At 36.1% G+C, this 17,942-nt stretch overlaps 1 protein-coding gene across 1 annotated transcript in view; it reads left to right on the top strand.

Annotated features, from left to right (window-relative positions):
- The window catches only part of KLHL4 (kelch-like family member 4), a 49,413-nt gene that overhangs the window by 6,845 nt on the left and 24,626 nt on the right, over positions 1-17,942 (top strand). Inside the window, 1 exon segment of the mRNA XM_009326628.1 lies at positions 6,435-6,449. Within this exon segment, the coding sequence (XP_009324903.1) occupies positions 6,435-6,449 (15 nt within the window).

Genomic DNA, 17,942 nt, shown 5'->3' with positions numbered 1-17,942 from the left:
GTCTTCTCTCTTATTTCTAAGTGCTTAGAAATAATAATGATATTATTTTTACACTGCAGAATTTGGCAAGAAGTAAGAGCTAGGAAAAGTAATTATGTTTCTGTCTTGTGGAGAATTTTGCGGTTTCTTTAATACTTATAACAATGTAATATATACTTCAACAGCATATTTTAAAAGGACGATTTTATGCCAGTCTGCTATGGGTGACCAAAATGCTTCATTGCCATCTCAGGGACAAGCAAAAACTAATTGTCTTCTAAAGATGACCTTTAACTAAAGGTCAAAATATGAATTTGAAACTGGAGACATTTGAAATGGGTTACTTAAGATGATGTAGCTGATCTCCTCTCAGAAGTGATGCTTGAACAGCTCATGTGGCCTTTCAATGCTTTAGCGCAGTGGAAAAGCAGTTTGCAGCAGGCGAGCGAGGGTGACATTCCAGGCAATGATGGTTGATGAACACCCCATTGGCATCACTGAGATGCTGCATCTGCTAGTGCCAGAGATTACTTTGTTCAGTTCATAAGTAAAACTAAAGGAACACGTAGCACATGAGAGAATTAGTGACATTAAGCTGAATTTTAATAGCATTTTACTGAAATTCACTCACAACTGGTTGAAAAAAGATAGGTGAGAGTAACCAAGAACATTTTCCTTTGATATCTAATGTTAGCTAAGCGTAGAAAATTTGTGAAGTTATAGTAAGTGGCATCTGATGCAGGATTAAAATCTAAGAGGAGAATTACCTTTTGCCCAGAAGTCGATAATTCACAAGGAGGGATAGGCCTTTTTAGGCAACGTGCCAATGTAATGAACAGTGACCAATGAAGTCATTCTGACTAAACAAATGCTGTTGCCTCATACAAGAGCTCTTGGTACAGAAATTAGAATCAATATGTCTCAAAGGCATCCTCAGCAGATTTTATTCCTACTTTCTCCTTCTATTATGACATCTCATGAGGAACTTGAAAAGGCAAAAGTATGTGAAATTAAAGTGGCTTGAAACAGTTATTAAAAATAAAGGATGAAGTAGGCTTGTATTTTGAAATTAATTTTATATTTAGCCTGTGGAAGGAGTGGATATTTATTGAAAAGATTTTTTTTCATAGCTACATAAGTAGAATCATAGAATAATTTAAGCTGAAAAGGACCTCTGGATGTCATCAAGTCTAACCCCGTCCCCCCACCCCTCACCAAGAAGGCTATAATGAGAAATAATATGACTTATTAAAAACACACAATATTTTACAGGCTTACATTTAACATGCATAGCTTTTAAAGATGGGTTATTACAGGCAAGGGGAAAAAAACCCATTTAATAGTAATTTAAGAAACTAGGACAATTCTATTCCTTTCAAAACAATTTCTTTATGATTCAATTATCTTCTCATTTCCACTCCATACACCTTGCTCTCAGCACAGATAGCTGTTAAATTACTTTTTTAAAAAGTTATTACTGTTCTTAAAATCACTTCTTAATGTCTCTAGAAAAAGTTAAGGAGATGATTAAACACATGCGACCAATGCAGAGGAGTTTTTACAGACATACTGTAAAAATCAACAGAAATCATATGGTTGTTGGAGCATTCTTGGAAAAGGGGGAGAAAGTTTGCTTGATTTGAAAGTTACAGCTAGACAGAGGTCTGAAAGAAATGAACAAGTTATTTTCACCATTGTTTTGTGGCTGAATTGTTTACTTTGAACTATTTGAAATACTGTAATGAGGAACATTACTAAAATCTTTCACATTTAAAGAAATAAAGGGATTTGTTTCTTATAGTGAAACAGCTAAGTTAGCCTAATATATACCAATTTAGTTTAGCTCCTTTCATTCTGCTAGAATGAAATAATGATACTATATTTAGAGAATGACTATATCAGGTGATAAGATAAAGAATATGGATGTGTATGGCATACCTGTAGGTATGCAGGCTTAATGAATACAAAAATGAAGCTGAAGTACTGTCGGGATTCAGAGAAAGAGCTTAAAGTAAGTATAGGAAATAAACTTTAAAAGTAATCTCTAAAACAAAGCTATAACAAAATCTCCATCTCTGTGAAATCAGACTCCACCTCAGTGACTCTATCGTCAGATACAACAGCACGAGAACTTCCCACGCAGCTCTGACAGCACATCTTCTCCCAGTCCACCCCCTTCCCTCCTTTTCCAAGCAAATGCTTAATAGTCAAAACTCAATTCAAAGCTAATTAAAATAGATAGAACAAGACCTTAGAGCCTGGCTCTTTCCAGCAATTCTGCCCATCCAATAATTATTAGCATGAAACATTTTTCACTTCATTCTAGTAGCTGTCTCCATTCTATACAATAAGTCAGGATATTTCACTAAAAGTCTGTCTGCTGCTCACAGGTAACAAGAAGGACAACAAAAAGTATTAAAAGGAACACCCTACCTTGTAGCCATTACTTCATTTGAGGTTGAAATCTATGATATGGTGTCTAAATGACTACAGTTTAAAAATGTTTTGTCAGGAAATAGGCACTGTATTCTCATGCTGTGTTCTACAGTCGCACAAGGCTGCCTTATTTAGAAATGAAACAGCACATGAAGAGTACATGACTAAAAGTTTGCTTCATTGTTTTCTCAACTAAAACCCATTTAGGCTAAACAAACATTTATTGGAAACGAAAGCAATGTCTGATACCTGGTTCTTTCTTCAGTTTTGCTATAAGTATTTTGAAAATCTTTGGACAAGAATCTAGATATCTTACCTGTATATTAACATTTCATTTAATCAAATTCAAGCTCTCTCAGCCAGCTTCTAACTTTTTAAATGTATGCCTTTATGACTAATTGCATTAGGATCTGAAAATGAATATCCATGGGTTATGTCTCAGATTTGTTACTTGCTTCTTATGTAAACTCAGAGAAACCACTTAGCCTCTTGGTATCAGAGCTTACTCATGTTAAAGATAGCATTTGATACCTATTTTCCCAGGAACACCATAAAAACTGATCAGTGTTTTCAAGTATGAGAATTTGCCTGCAAACTGCTACTAAAATGCAAGGTGGAATGCACGTACATTATGATTAATGCATTATACTATAGAGTTGCACAGTTTACCTTCTCATTATAACAATGTCACAAAAATCAACGTCCACTACTTTAACTAGAAGTTTCCTGTTACAATAAGCAGTAGAGACCACCGGTATACACATAATAAAATGTTTTGAACAGTAAACAAAGGGAATACATTTGATAAAGTGGACAGCCACTGTCACCATTTGCTATGCTTCAGTTTACCTGATAAATTAGAAGTCAAGAGGAAGGGAGGCAACCTTGCAAGAAATGAGCATTTTCAAAGCCTGTTCATTTCAATAGAAGTTGAGAAAATGAAGGACCTTTTTGAACTGGGCAAATATAACTTGATTTAAATGGAAATTGTGAGCAAACCACTAAGAAATCCTAGGAGTTGGAGAAAAGCTATTTTAAGCTATTACATATGGTTTGCGTTGCTAGGGAAACCTCTTTTGCAGCGTTCATTTAGCACAGATGCTCAGGAAAGCTCTGTGACTCCATGTCATACCATTTCAGAATGCTTCAGAATGTGGAGAAATAGAGATGCACATATACACACATGCAGACAAAAATATCTCTGTAATTTTATCTTAGTCATGTTCTGTGTCTTTGGTGGAAGTTAGTTCTTTCCATTTCTGCCATGACCACAGTGATAAATCAAAAGCTTTGCAATTAAAAACCTCTGTTTCCAGACTGAGGATATTTGTTCAAGCATTACCTTCAGTTTTGATCTGTGTGGGTTCATGTTTGAGATAGTCATCTATTTAGAGCAAAAGATTTGCCTTTGCCATATACGTAGTGAAAATGCAAGGAGAAAGACCAACTCTGCTGACACCATTTCTGGCCCACCCTTTTGACCCTAGGGAAGATGGGACTTGCCAAAACATATCATATAACCTGCTCCATGCGGGCTTTACTGCCAGAGTGTTCTGCGTTCTCCCTTTACCTCTTCAGTGCCCAGGTCGGTGACAGCCTGGAAGGCAGTTGCAGTCCGCCATGATCAGAGACACATCTGCCTCTCTGTTGAGCAGGCAGGAGGGCTCGGACCCTGAGCAGGCCACTGAGCGTGAAAATGCGTGCTGCCTTTTCTTTTCTTTTTCAGAGAGCAACAGCTCCATAAATTTACAAACCATAGGATTTGAATTATTGAAAAATAATTACTTTTTCAAATTTTGCACTATTTCAGTCTCTCAGTTATAAGAGACCTTGTTTATAATTTGGGGAATGGCATATTATTACCATATACCATTATCCCCTCTTGGTGCACTCTTGGATCCCACTACAAAAAGAGTGCAATTTCACTGTCTATCCAAGCAAGGTACTTCAAAATTGCATTAAAAGAACTCATGAATTCAGCTATGTGAATTGTAACCCCTGTGCAGGATGGACCTGCAAATACATGCAGAATCACATTTTGGAGACGTGTACATGCTGTCGCATAATAGGTATATAACTGGTCTTACGAGTACGCTGCAAGCTCAGGAAGCAGCTTTTGAGCATTTTGTTATTGGACCATATGGTATGCCAGGAACCAGTATTTTGAGTACTAAAATTCTAAGGCCTTGAAGTTTTACTTACAATTTAACAATGATTTGTAGTTTGAACCCTCCTCAACAAAATAAAAAAAAGCCAACAGAAAATGTTTTTTTAAGAAACCATTTTTTAGAAAGCTAAAAATTAAGCCCGTCTATGGATGTGCTATTGAAGGCATCCCATAATGTGCTATTAAATGCACTTGACTTTCCCTTATTCAGTAAACCAAACAGATACTTGCCGATGAAGAAGAGATTAAAGATATACTCTGAATAAAAAAAATGGTGTTCTACAATTTGAAATTATGTTTATAATGGATATATATTGATCCAGCCAAACATTAATAACTGTAGAACCCAAACTTGTCAATATAGCCTATTTGTGAACCCTACTGTTATTTACATATCAGAGGGTAATGTAAGAAAAAGAAAGAGAGAGCGGGTTAAAGATTTGTAGGGTCTTAGCACTACCAAAATAGGTTTAGACTAGGTAGGAAAGAAGCAGAAATTATTCTTGCTACAAAGTAATTTTATTGGAATAATGAAAAGCACCAGTTATTTTGGACATCACAACTACAGCTTTCTGCAGAAAGTTCCCTATTTTTTCCAATACACTGCAGAATTTTGTGTTTCTTTTCTGGCTCATGAAGTGTAATTCAAAACATATGTAAACACTGAACTATGATTATATCAAGAGTCTTAAACAAAACATACATAAATATCTTTTAGAACAATACTTTGTAAAAAGCATTTAAAGATTAAAATGCTTGTTCTGAGTCATGATTTTCATGACTGTCTCACAGAGGACATTCACAGAAGATTGCCTGCAGTCTATCCGGCTGGTCATTCAGTTTACAGAAAACTACATGTAAAGCCATCCATTCCCTCCTATGCCATTGCCTACACCCTCCCAACCCCCTCTTCTATGTGCTAGTACGGTGGCTTAGGATGGACTTTTGACCTTTCTGTCTGAGATGCTTGACCTAGTAAAATCATCCAGCAGTACAGCCAACTCAGTCTCTTGATATATCTTGTCAGAGTGGATTTACAAGCAGTGTAAGACAGCTTCCTGGGAAGTTACAGCGTTGTGATCACGCAGGAGCCAGTCTACTCAATCAGAACACAATGAAGCAGTGAGAAAAGCACAGAAAGGAACAAGATTGTAAGTCAGGAGTAATTTTTTGTCTTAATTTGTTTTTTCATTCACTTAAAGGATCCCAAATTCATCTATAAAAGAAATTTAGAGTGGTTTGGTGTTACAATATGCCAATAAAGTTGCTTAGCATGAAGCTCCCATGGGATGCCACAAAGCAGTAGAGCTCATATGTGCCTCTTACTTCCTCATTCAATATGCGGCTCAATTACTAGTTAGCTGTTTAAAGTTTCCTTATACTTTTTCACTTACTGTTACAGTGAATTCAAACCTGAACTTAACACAGTTAGTAAAAGGACAAAGCCAGGACTGGAAGGACAGTTTAGCCTGTTCAGTAGAGCAGTAAAGCTCTGATATGTTTATTAGCAAGCTACTGAGCTTTTATTCTTCATCTGGAACCTGGAATGATTTCCTTATATATTTTAAACAGTACATCAGGTTGATACCTCACCTTTGAATTTTCACAAGTTGTTTTCTTTTAAGTCTCTACAGTTCCTAAAACATCCTTTGTTGTTCCCCATATGTCAAGCCATTCAGTGGAAAGGCTGTTATTTCACTCTTACTGGCTACTGCTGTGACATCTCATAAATCAATTGATGGTAAAACCCACGAATTTTTACCTTTTCTAATAAGTAGCTTTCAATCAAAACCATATTTTGAAATAATTTTGGAGAATAACATAGCTGAAATGTGAAATTTCTAGTTTCTAGACTCCTAACTTTCTCGTCTGTTACTTTTTTATTCTATAAACTGTTGCTGAAGTCTTTTTGGTTTTCCTATACCCCAAATACTGTCTCTCAAATGCAAGACCAATTTCTAATGTAGATTATTTGGAGGAAAGACTTGCAATATATTAAGGTGATCTGTACACTCATGGCAAGATAGAAAGGTAAGACCCCATCAGAAAAGGGTCCTGACCCAGAAGCAACATAAATATAGTTTCAGCTTTGCCTGTTCAATTTAATACATCAATATTTCACATTGAATTTGGAGGGAACATCAATTTTATTCAATAAGGAGGTGTTCAGCGGACAGTGTCTAGCAAAAGGTGAGCAGGAGAGGTTGACCTACCCTTAAAACATTTGATTAGCTCTCATTTGATCTTCTCACTGGTGGAAACATGGTCAGTAGGAACACAGTAGAATATATGTTATGATATTGCACAAAGATTGAACAACTAACAGCAGTTTTCTGCAGTCGTAAGAGAAAACTGTGTGAGAAACTGAGCAACTTCCCAAAAGAGAAGCTGGATCATAATTTCCAGAGAGGGGAGCATCAATGCTTTCAGGATGAGCTTAAAACATTTAGATGGTAACAGATAAGTGTTTACACTAACCTACTTAAAGCTTTTTTACCCTCTTTTCAAATTACCAGGAGTCATGGGATCATAAGATCCCAGGATAATTTGGGTTGGAAGGGATCTCAGGAGGTCTCTAGCCCAATCCCTGCTCAAAGCAGCTCTAAGGATGGAGACTACATGACCTGGTGAATAGTCTTAAGGCATATCTTGTAGCATATTTGCACCGAAACAATACAGATTGCAAGCAACCTAAATAATCAATTCCTTCTTCAGGTGGCAGAAAACAAATCTAAGCAAAGATTTGCTTTTTCTATCAAGATTAGCTATGATAGCATATTATCACATGCTTCATTTAGTTACTGTTATATTACAACCTCAGCAAAAGTTGTAATACATATTTTATTGAATAAACGTGATAAAATTGCTCTGTTATTTTTTGTAAGATCACATTATAATGCAATTTTGCCTCCCTCCAACCTAGAATAGTGAATAGTACAGGCACTCAAGGAAAAAATATGTCATAATAATACAATAAACAATATTTTCCTCAGTTCATATCAGCTCCACCTGTACTTTTCATCCTTTCTTTATTTTTCTTTTGATTTCATATACTACTTTTATTTAGATTTCATGTTTTTATTCCAATTCAATTACTGACGTTGACACAGCCCCTGGCTTGTTGGAGCAGTTATCACTATTATCTGCCAGGATAAATGCAAAGTCACCAATGGCATCATGAGTACAGGTTTTCTTAAGACATGTTGTCAGAAATAGTGTTAAATATACTTGATAGTGTCAAATAAATGTAGACCTAGTAGCCTATCTGTAAAGGTTGTAAAGACAATTCTCTTTCTATCTTACAAAGATGCTATGGACTCAGGAATAGAGGTTTCCTCAATAAGCAATTATTGTAAGTTGCTGTCTCAAAAACCTACTTTTCTGAGGAAGCATACTAGATGTTCAGTGGACATTAATTTCTGACATTAGCAAAAATGCATATACTAATGAATACTAAGATATTTCTCAGACATTATAAAAATGAAAGTCAGTGACCAAGGATCAGAGCAGGAGATAAAGCACAATGGTCTATGTAATTTATAACATTTACAATTCCTTCCAGCCTATATGGGAGGGTATTCAGCGTATGCTGTTTTTATTGTACTGACTTCAAAGCAAATCCACTCAATTGAGCCAGATATGAATACAGCAGGCTAAGTTATATTAATACCTTTTCAGTTACGTTTTCTGACACAGAAAACCAGAAGATAAGAACTAGCTGGAGAATACTTTGGTATCAGGATATCTGTACCTATGAACACATAGAAATACTTGGCTGTAACAGAGGGAAACACTCTCAGGGTATAATTACACAGTTAAGAAGAGGGAGGAATTGACCATAGATAAAATTACGTAGGTAACAAAACCTTATAGAATAGAAAACTTCAGTCTACCTCCCAAGCGTGCTTTCTACCTGTGAGGCTGACCATACCTTTATACACAATCCCTCTCACTCTTTTCTAACAAATCTGTAATTATAAGTTAAAAGGAAAAGTACAAACCCAAAAAGTCTGAGGATCCCAATGTGAAACAACCTCAGGTCAGTAGTAAGAAGAGTCTAACTAAATAAGTAGGTGATTTTGGTTTTAATTTCTTTGTTGTATCCTCTGTTAACCCTGAGCTATAGATTAAGAGAGTAGTAAACATTCCCTTTCCCCTTAATTTGGAGAGAAAGAAAAATCAACAGTAGCTTTGAGACTGATCTGTTAAATACTCTTACAGCACACCTGTTTAACAGGGCACACTGGCTAAATAGGTTAGGAATCAGACATTATTTTTTCATTGCAGTAGTGTTTAGCCTTGAATGAGGTATCCAGCAGATCAGCTGAATCAGGTGAGGAGATGTTTTGGAACAAGCCCATAGAATTTTACATTACTGGAGAAATGTCACGTAAAGTGAAGTAAAATTTAAAGCGGTGCCTTCAGCTGAAGTGGGGATTATCACATTTTCCCATTTAAGTGAAACATAAGTCTCGCTATTCCTTAGTTAGAATCTAAACAGATAAAAGTAGAAAAGAAAAAGATGCAAAAATTGAAATGGTCACGGCAAGCACAAGAATAGAGTCCCTTTGCCTTTGATGAAGTACAAAAAAGAAGGAGGAAGCATATATTAAGGTATTGTGGTAGTCATTTGAGTTTTCATAAATCAAAATGTCTTAAAAAACCCTCACAGCAGTATCCGTATCTGATTAGCTGCAAGACTCAGAACAATAGGGGCAAAGAGAGTTGCTGTTGAGACTGTTACTCTCTGGCTTTTCAAAATTCTGTTCACTGGAGACGGAACCACTTCATGTTCTTTTTTTCTTATACTTGTATCTCCCATGCTCCCCTTTGTTCCACTTTTGCCAACAGCAGTGAAAAGGGATAGCATAAAGCAGGTCGTCTTCCCCACAATCTCTCCCATCAGGAGTCTTTCTGAAAGGTGCTTAATGAAGTAAGAAACATGGACTTAATTATTTTCATCTGGCAATAGTCGTGCTTGGATTTAAAACAATTTTTTTTTGCCATTGGCTTGTACTTTTTTGTGTGTCCTCTAAATAAAAATGCCACAAGCTCCTGTCCAGCATTTAGTCATTACTTTTCATTTTGTACATTTTGACAGCTTGAGATAGTGCTATATCATGCCTTCTGGTCACATCATTTTTTGTTCTTTAGAAAGATGTTATTAAATTACCTAACAATGTTATCACTAGCTACAAGAAAGTTGAGCAAGAAGTAGTCAGTCTCACTGAATTTCTCCTTCATGACTTTTGACTTCCCTCCAACATAATCATGTAATACAAACATTGGACTAGAAATCGTGCATTGCAGTGACGACTGCAGAATGCTTCTTGTACTGTTGGAGTCTGTGTTCATCAAGGCAACGAAGTATTCCTCGTAGTTTACATTATATCACATCCTGCATGGTAAATTTCAAAGTACAAGGACTTAGTATTGATTTTCTTGTTTGTCTTAGGAAAACTGAATGTTAATCAAAATATAATTTTGTTTAAAAATGAGTTATACAACAATATTTACCATACCAGACATACAATATTGCCATGCAGGGAAATACTTCCTTCTTCTGCAGGAAATGGTTGAATTGGCGCATTAGTGGTTAAGTATGCTGGTTCAGAGAAAAGGATAGGCTTTTGGTTGCTATAATAAATAATAACTACAGGTCCTAATCATCACTGGTATAAACAACATCATGGCTAATGTCTTCAGTTTCTATGAAGTTGCTGTTTCCTACATCAATATTCAACGTAGTATTTTCTAATCAAACTTTTAAGCTAGTTCAAAAACATCTATTGATATCAGTGTATGGAAATTGATTTTATTACTGATGAACCATAGTTATAGAGCAAGATTCATGTTTTGTAATTCAGTTTTTGTAATTTCCTTATCCTTATATGGCACCTGCTTAACTTTGTGTAGTTATCAAGGCAGTTATAAAGGAATGTCATGCAGGCTTTACATCTGATTAATTCTAAACTAATTTTCAACAGTTACCTGTAATCTCAAAATATCTACTTTAAAACTTTCTATCTGTGAATAGTAAGATGATAGCTGTTACATACATGCAAACAAAGAGTAAAAAGTGAATTCAAGTATTTTTTATGATTAGAGAAAAAAGGCACATGGGTATTTGAGAGAAGTAGCCCCCACTACGTTTGGCATTATCAGAACAAATGTTAATTTTAACATGGTAATATACATACTTCTATCTTTTTACCTGAAACGTTTCACTTGGTTATTTTTCTCTATTACATAATGTAAATGAATATGGTGTTAATGCTCCTGGAGGATGATATTCTTGAATGGTGTCTTAAGATGGCGTTAATTTAAATGATTTGTCTGAGACACTCACTTCATCATTGAGTATAGACATATGTCCATTATAATAAAACACTCATAGACGTACAGGCAGTGTGCTCTCCTAACTGATTAGATATTGCTAGAGCTCCGATTTTTAAGAAAGTATCTCATGCTATGGAAATAAGTGTTCTTAAGTCATGCCGTTATAATGTTTATAGTAAAGTTTCCTATTCAGATTAGTCTGAATCAGGAAGAGAATCATGATGTAAATTGAAAACTCCTACTACATTACAAATTTTAACACTGACACGTCACTGTGATAAAGTCCCTAGTTATACTGTGTAATCCAATGGCCATCAAATTTCAGAAGAAAGATTTGCTGATTTTTGCTCCTACAGTCCTTTTGATGAATTCAACAATTTAAACCAGCTCATTAGAAACATCTTTTTTCAGCCTATGAATATTGCACTATCTCAGAGCTGTGGATTTTACTCCCAGTGGAGCCGCACTACCACCCTGAGCCCTTTTGGGAAGGCAGTGTGGGGCACTGCGTGGAAAGCCACAGAGGCCAATAGGACTTGCTGCATGGCCTTTCCCAACCTATCATAGAATCATTAAGCCTGTCCCAATGTTTAACCACTCTTTCAGTAAAGACATTTTTCCTCACATCCAATCTAAACCTCCCCTGGCGCAACTTGAGGCCATTTCCTCTCGTCCTTTCGCCAGTTACTTGGGAGAAGAGACCGACCCCCACCTCGCTACAACCTCCTTTCAGGTAGTTGTAGAGTGTGATAAGGTCTCCCCTCAGCCTCCTCTTCTCCAGGCTAAACAACCCCGGTTCCCTCAGCTGCTCCTCATCAGACCTGTGCTCTAGACCCTTCACCAACTTTGTTGCCCTTCTCTGGACACGCTCCAGCACCTCAACATCCTTCTTGTAGTGAGGGGCCCAAAACTGGACACAGTATTCGAGGTGTGGCCTCACCAGTGCCGAGCACAGGGGCACGATCACTTCGCTACTCCTGCTGGTCACTCTCTTAAGTCATTCTGACTTAAGAGAATGGAGGCCAGTTGACTCCTAATTTTAACGTCTCTTGAAATTTGTGAATGGGTCTGCAATAAATTGCTGAGCAATTTTCAAAACTGAGCACCAAAACTCAGGAACAAAACCCCATGGACAGGGACTCTTGAATAGGCATTTATAGAATAGTGAAATGTTTAAATGTTTGTCTTCAGCAGTTAAACAAAAACGATTCACGTAGTACTAAAGTGCAACCAAAGAAGATCTGGACCAGATCTTACTGTGCTTTTACACAGTAATAAATTACAGAAACTACTTTCTATGTACATAGGGGTATCCCATTTCTTAATTATCTGTAGAAAGCAAATTGCGAGCATAAAACTCTACTGCAGACACAAGATGCCAATAAAGGAATGCATGAAGCTTTCAACAAACTCTCTCCCTAGTAGCAAAAGATCAACAGCTGAGGGAGTACACATGCTAATAAGAACAATCTGCACTGCAGTGAGCCTGGAAATAATTTTATAATTAACCTCCTCTGTTAAAAAAATAAATATACAATTTCCAAAGGAAAACAGCTTACTGGGGAGAGTGTTTAGATCTACCCCTCTTAGTAACATGAAATCATGATGTGTCCACAGCTGACACCAGCAGAAAGGGCTGTACAGTGCTCAGGGGCTCTGCAGTCTGGTGGAGCCTCTGTTTTCCAGTGGAATTACCCCACCAAATACATGCTTTCTATTCATAGGAGAATTCAAAATATCCAAACCCAAATTCATCCTGAATATGAATCATAATAACATTCATCTGTATATTATCATTTCTGAGGGGAAGAACAAAACGCAAAACAGCAACAGTCCTTTCAGTGGTATGCTGAAGCTCCTGTGTTTAATGATATGCACACTTATACCTGTAATCCCAAACGTGAAAAGTTATTTTAACTAATGTCAACTGAGAAAAGTGGCAGGTTTATGTTAAGACTAGCAATAAAAAATTATTAAAACCAGGCAGTTTCAAGAGCTCCGAGTTCTAAAGGAGCTGTCAATATGAACTTTCAATTTAGATAGGTTAGAAGTCAGCAGTCTCTTCATTAACTTAAATAATTGTACATTTCAGTTGCTTATTTCTTTGTTTGCTACATCATTTTCTGTCCTTGTTACTACCTCAGCAGTCATCAACATATAGTACAATTTTCCATACTCTTTTGGATCAAAGTTTTTTACTCATACCCTAAAAACTTCAAGACAATCTTCAGCTGTTATATTTACAAAGAATAAATAATAAAGGAGACAATTGCAGTAGAAATTTTAAGGCAGAGGTTGGGACAGTTACTGATGTGGCATAATTATATCAGCAAGCAATTAGTACAGGTCCATCAACTTTATCATTATTATATCTGTGTTCAGAAATGGCTTCCTAACTGAAGTATTTCTCTCATTTCTCAGCCAACTGATGTGGTTTCTCTCTAACAGATGCTACGGTCCTATGATTTGACCTAGGAAAACAGCATCTCTCAATCTCCAACCCCACGACACTGCCCAACAGAGGGTCAGAGCTCATAGGAGAGAGTCTGCCCATGGGGGGTTGACTGCAGTTGTCTTGAATAAGCAGAAACAAATGAGAGGAAAACAAAAAAAGAAGAAGATGAGTTGCATTGTAAATATTGCTGCACAAACAAACTGAATTGATGAAATTGCACATAGAGTGCGGCACAGAGCTGAAGTCACATTGGTGTTTTCAGCTATGATAAAGTGCTTAGGGTGTCTGATGTCTCTAACTGGTATTCAGTTTGCTGCTGCTGCTGACTGGTATGACTTACAGTGCAGAGGTAAGGTGATCCAAAATAAAAATCTGCAAGTGACACTGATAATTGAACTGTTACGCGATTAAACTGAATTTCACAAATATTGTAGCGGGCTAATTAGGTACATTCAACAAATATCCAAAAGAGAAGTGGTGACCATAAAAATATAAATAATAGCCTTATCAAGAACAACAAAATTAAAATACTGCATTTCATCACCTTGTTTTCATGCAAAATTATGCTTCTAAGTTTCCTTATCACCAGGTTTACTTTCTGGTTTTTGGCCATAGGCACGCTTAATGAGGCTCTTTAAGAACATACTGAATTTTAAAAAGGGCATGGCAAATAAATGGCATTTATGTTTTATCACATTCTAATTAAATAATGTGGAAAATTGAACTTGTCCTTTATATACTGATTAATGAAGAGTGCTGTGCTGATTAATGAAGAGTACTTTATGAAGACAGAACATAATTCTAACATAATTCAGAAATTTAAAGAATTGTAGGCCTGGAATGAACAACAAAACTCATATCAATTCTCCTTACCAAAGAAAAGATGAGATTTTACCTCCACAACACCATTTTTGAGTCACAGCTTATTTGGGGTCTAGTATAATCTAGCTGTTACCTCAGCTGTCATTTCTTCGCCTGTGTTTCATTCAGGTAATTACTCACAAGCAAGTGTGAGCAGATCTTTGAAAAGTAAAAATTTGCCTGAAGTTCAATAAGGACAGGGGCAAAGATGGCTCTCTGACCATAAATTCTGTTCTGAAAAAGTTTGTGACTTGCTATCATATATCAATGTAACAATTAAACCTTATTTCTATCTTACGCTTGTCTGTAATAAAAATATGGAGCAGCATCAGAAGCAGAATTTGCCTGGAATGCATTCAGAACATCGTCTGCCTTTGAAAGTGAATCCCTGATAAATTTTCAAGAGTAGCTATACCAGTTGTTCATATCTCTTATATTTATTACACTTAAAAAGTGCCATCCTAGCTCGATTTTGAAAATGTCATGTGAAATAGTGTCAGAAGTAATCCAAAAGTCAAGATGACTTCTGACAACTAATGTTTTTCTCCCACTAAGCTTTGTTATCTTGTCAAAAAAACCCAACAAACTGTTATGACATGGTTCGTTCTGAACAGCAATGCTGGCTGGTATTTATCTCCTTGTTGTCATCTAGATGCTTAATGCTCTTTGATTATTTCCTCAAGTTTTCAGTTTATATTGTCTGTTTCTAAATTTCATCTTGCTTCTTTTTAATGAGGGTACCGTATTTTCCCTATCCTTCACAAATCCTTACAGGAAAACTCTGAAATTATTTCACTTGGCTCTCTACCTCAGATGAAATTCCTAGAGCTCAGCTACTTTGGAATCATTTAAATATAGATTTACCTCTGCTCTCTCTAGGCTAATCCATGTTCTTAAACCATGACTACTAATGCTAATGGTGTTAACACAACTCAGCATGCTAGTGAACACTAACACAAAGATGACGTTAAGCAGTTTGGGCTTCTGATTCTTCAGAACAGTTCACTGATAATTTTCCCTCCTGACTGGGTGGAAAACTAATTCCTTGTTCATCATAGGGCTAATGCACTTTTGGAAACTTTTATTACTCGGTATTCAGATTTTGTTTGTCCAAACTTGTACACATTTTATAGAAAACAAATATTTCTCCATCTTCTACACGCTTCCTTTCTGAGTAGGTCCATGTGAACCTTGAGTTCCATTAATGTGTTGTTCTCAACACATTAATCCATACCACATAGAACGAGATGTGACAGGTAGACATATTCATACTAGCACATTTGCAGCTAGCTTGCCTATCTTTGTACTACAGTCCACAGCATCCCCTATTATAATTCAAAATAAAGGCATCAGACTCAAGGATATTTTTACTGACTTCTTTCTTCAAGGTACTTTAATCTCTGTCTTTAGTTCACTGATCCCTAGTACTATATTCTGAAGGTCAATATTTGAGTTCTCTGCAGTGATAGTCATACACTAAGGAAAATATATACTTTTTTTTTAATTTATTTTTTCCCTTCCATAATATATTATAGCTACCATTTTGAATCAGCTGCTGAAGATAAACCAGCAATTATAATATTAATATTAACAAAACTAATGGAGCACTTTTTTTTGCTCCCAGTATTTTTCAGTCTCTGAAGACCTTTGTCTTTGAATTAATTAATTATGTTAGCGGTATTTCTGCTGTAGATAAAGGTCACTCTGCAAAATATGTGAAAAAAGTACCCAGGACTGAAGGAAATTATTAGACTTTAAGTCCCTCTGTAAATATTTGCAGCTTAAAAATGATTGCTCTACCCACAAACATATACAAACTATGGGAAATTATTTCAAGAAACTGGTACTGTGCATTTGCAATAGGGATGGTTGAGTGTTATTTCAGTTGATTTCTGCAAACATCAACAATAAATGCAATGTTATACATACTTAAATACAATACTTAGAGTGGATATAATGAATCTGACAAAAGATATTTCTGAAAAAATAATTTTCTGATAAATGTTAAAGAAAACTCAAGAAGTAAGTAGCAAAACATGAATGTTACAGAGTATGAATTTGGCATCAAGTGGCTGATGCAAAACTAATGAGCACATAATCCAATTTTGCAGCTTCTTCATTTTCAATGAAGCATTGAAGGAAAACAAATAAAAAAAAAGTCATTAAACTCACTGAGACAAATTAATTTTTGTAAGCTGTAAACTACAAAGGATACACAGTATAGGTGAACTTTGATTTGCCCCTTTTTCTTAAAAAAAAAAAAAGAAAAGAAAATGCATTTGAAATTGTAATAAAGAACTTCAAAAGAAAGCTAGGGAGTTTATTGCACTGATTTGGTATATCTTAATGTGTTTGCAATTAGTAGTATAATCTGAGATTGCCCAGACAGAAACACACGTGCACATACTGCGCACATGCGCAGTGCATCTGAGGATTTCAAATGCATCAGGTCTGCCGTTTCTCAGGTGATGTATACATACACCTCAGGGCTGACATACCTCAGTTACCCCAGAAATAATGTCTCTCCGCAGACTGTACATGATCTTACATACCCAGTGAGTCTGGCAGGGCCAGGCCTGAATGAATACGTTGAACTCTGGTGCATCTGAAAGGCATCAAATACACTGGGGATCTGAAGGTTTTTGACATACTGGTGCCCAAAAGATGCCATATTCCAAATGGGCTGTGGGATGTCTATAACTGCAGTACAGAAGTCCAGAAAACTTCATATTGATAGATCCTCAGATGGAAAAAAGAGATATTTCTGGAAAAACCCAGGCATACAATAGCCATACCAACCGTGATTTTGTTCTGTACCATTCTGAAAAGCACTGACGTACAGTAACTTGCTTGAATCGCAGAGGGGACAGAAAAGTCTACTGTGTCTCAATTCTATATTACATTATAATTTGATTTCTAATTATGCCCCTTGAATTCTGATTAGCTAGTTAATGAGGTATGATCTTTGAAAATGCATGATCTAACTTATCTCTATTTTCTGATAATATTACTAATTCAACCTGATTTACCCCTTTTTATTTCTGTATTTTCTGAACTAGATGTTCAATTGTGAATGTAATCCAATATTCTGCTAAATTTGATATGTTAATTTCATGAAGATATTTTATCTCTCCTAGTCATTTATGAATATGCATTAACAGTATCAAAGACAAACAGTAAATTCAGTTAACCAGCTGCCATTATTTCTTATCTGGGCTTGGAAATTTAAAAAACAGGTGCTTTAATTTTAGTAATATATGATATAAAACTGAGAAAACGCTTTTCTAAAAAAAACTTTAACTAAAATAGTATGAAGATTGCAGCATTTTCAGGATATTTGACATACATGTATGTCAACAAATGCATTACTATTTTACTAAAAACAGATGAATATAAAGATAAGTATTTTTCTATGTGTTGTGGTTTAACCTCAGTCGGCAACTGAGCACCACACAGCCGCTCGCTCCCGAGCACACTCCCAACACACCCCCCGTGGGATGGGGGAGAGAATTGGAAGAGTAAAAGTGAGAAAACTCGTGGGTTGAGATAAAAACAGTTTGATAATTGAAATATAATATAATAATAATAATAATAATAGTAATAATATACAAAGCAAGTGATGCACAATGCAATGGCTCACCACCCACCAACCGATGCCCAGCCAGTCCCCAAGCAGTGGCCCCCCCGGCCAGCTTTCCCCCCGTT

This window comes from Pygoscelis adeliae, unplaced genomic scaffold (genome assembly GCF_000699105.1).
Source record: "Pygoscelis adeliae isolate BGI_AS28 unplaced genomic scaffold, ASM69910v1 Scaffold216, whole genome shotgun sequence".
Taxonomy (NCBI): domain Eukaryota; kingdom Metazoa; phylum Chordata; class Aves; order Sphenisciformes; family Spheniscidae; genus Pygoscelis; species Pygoscelis adeliae.
This window is presented reverse-complemented; position numbering and strand designations above follow the sequence as displayed.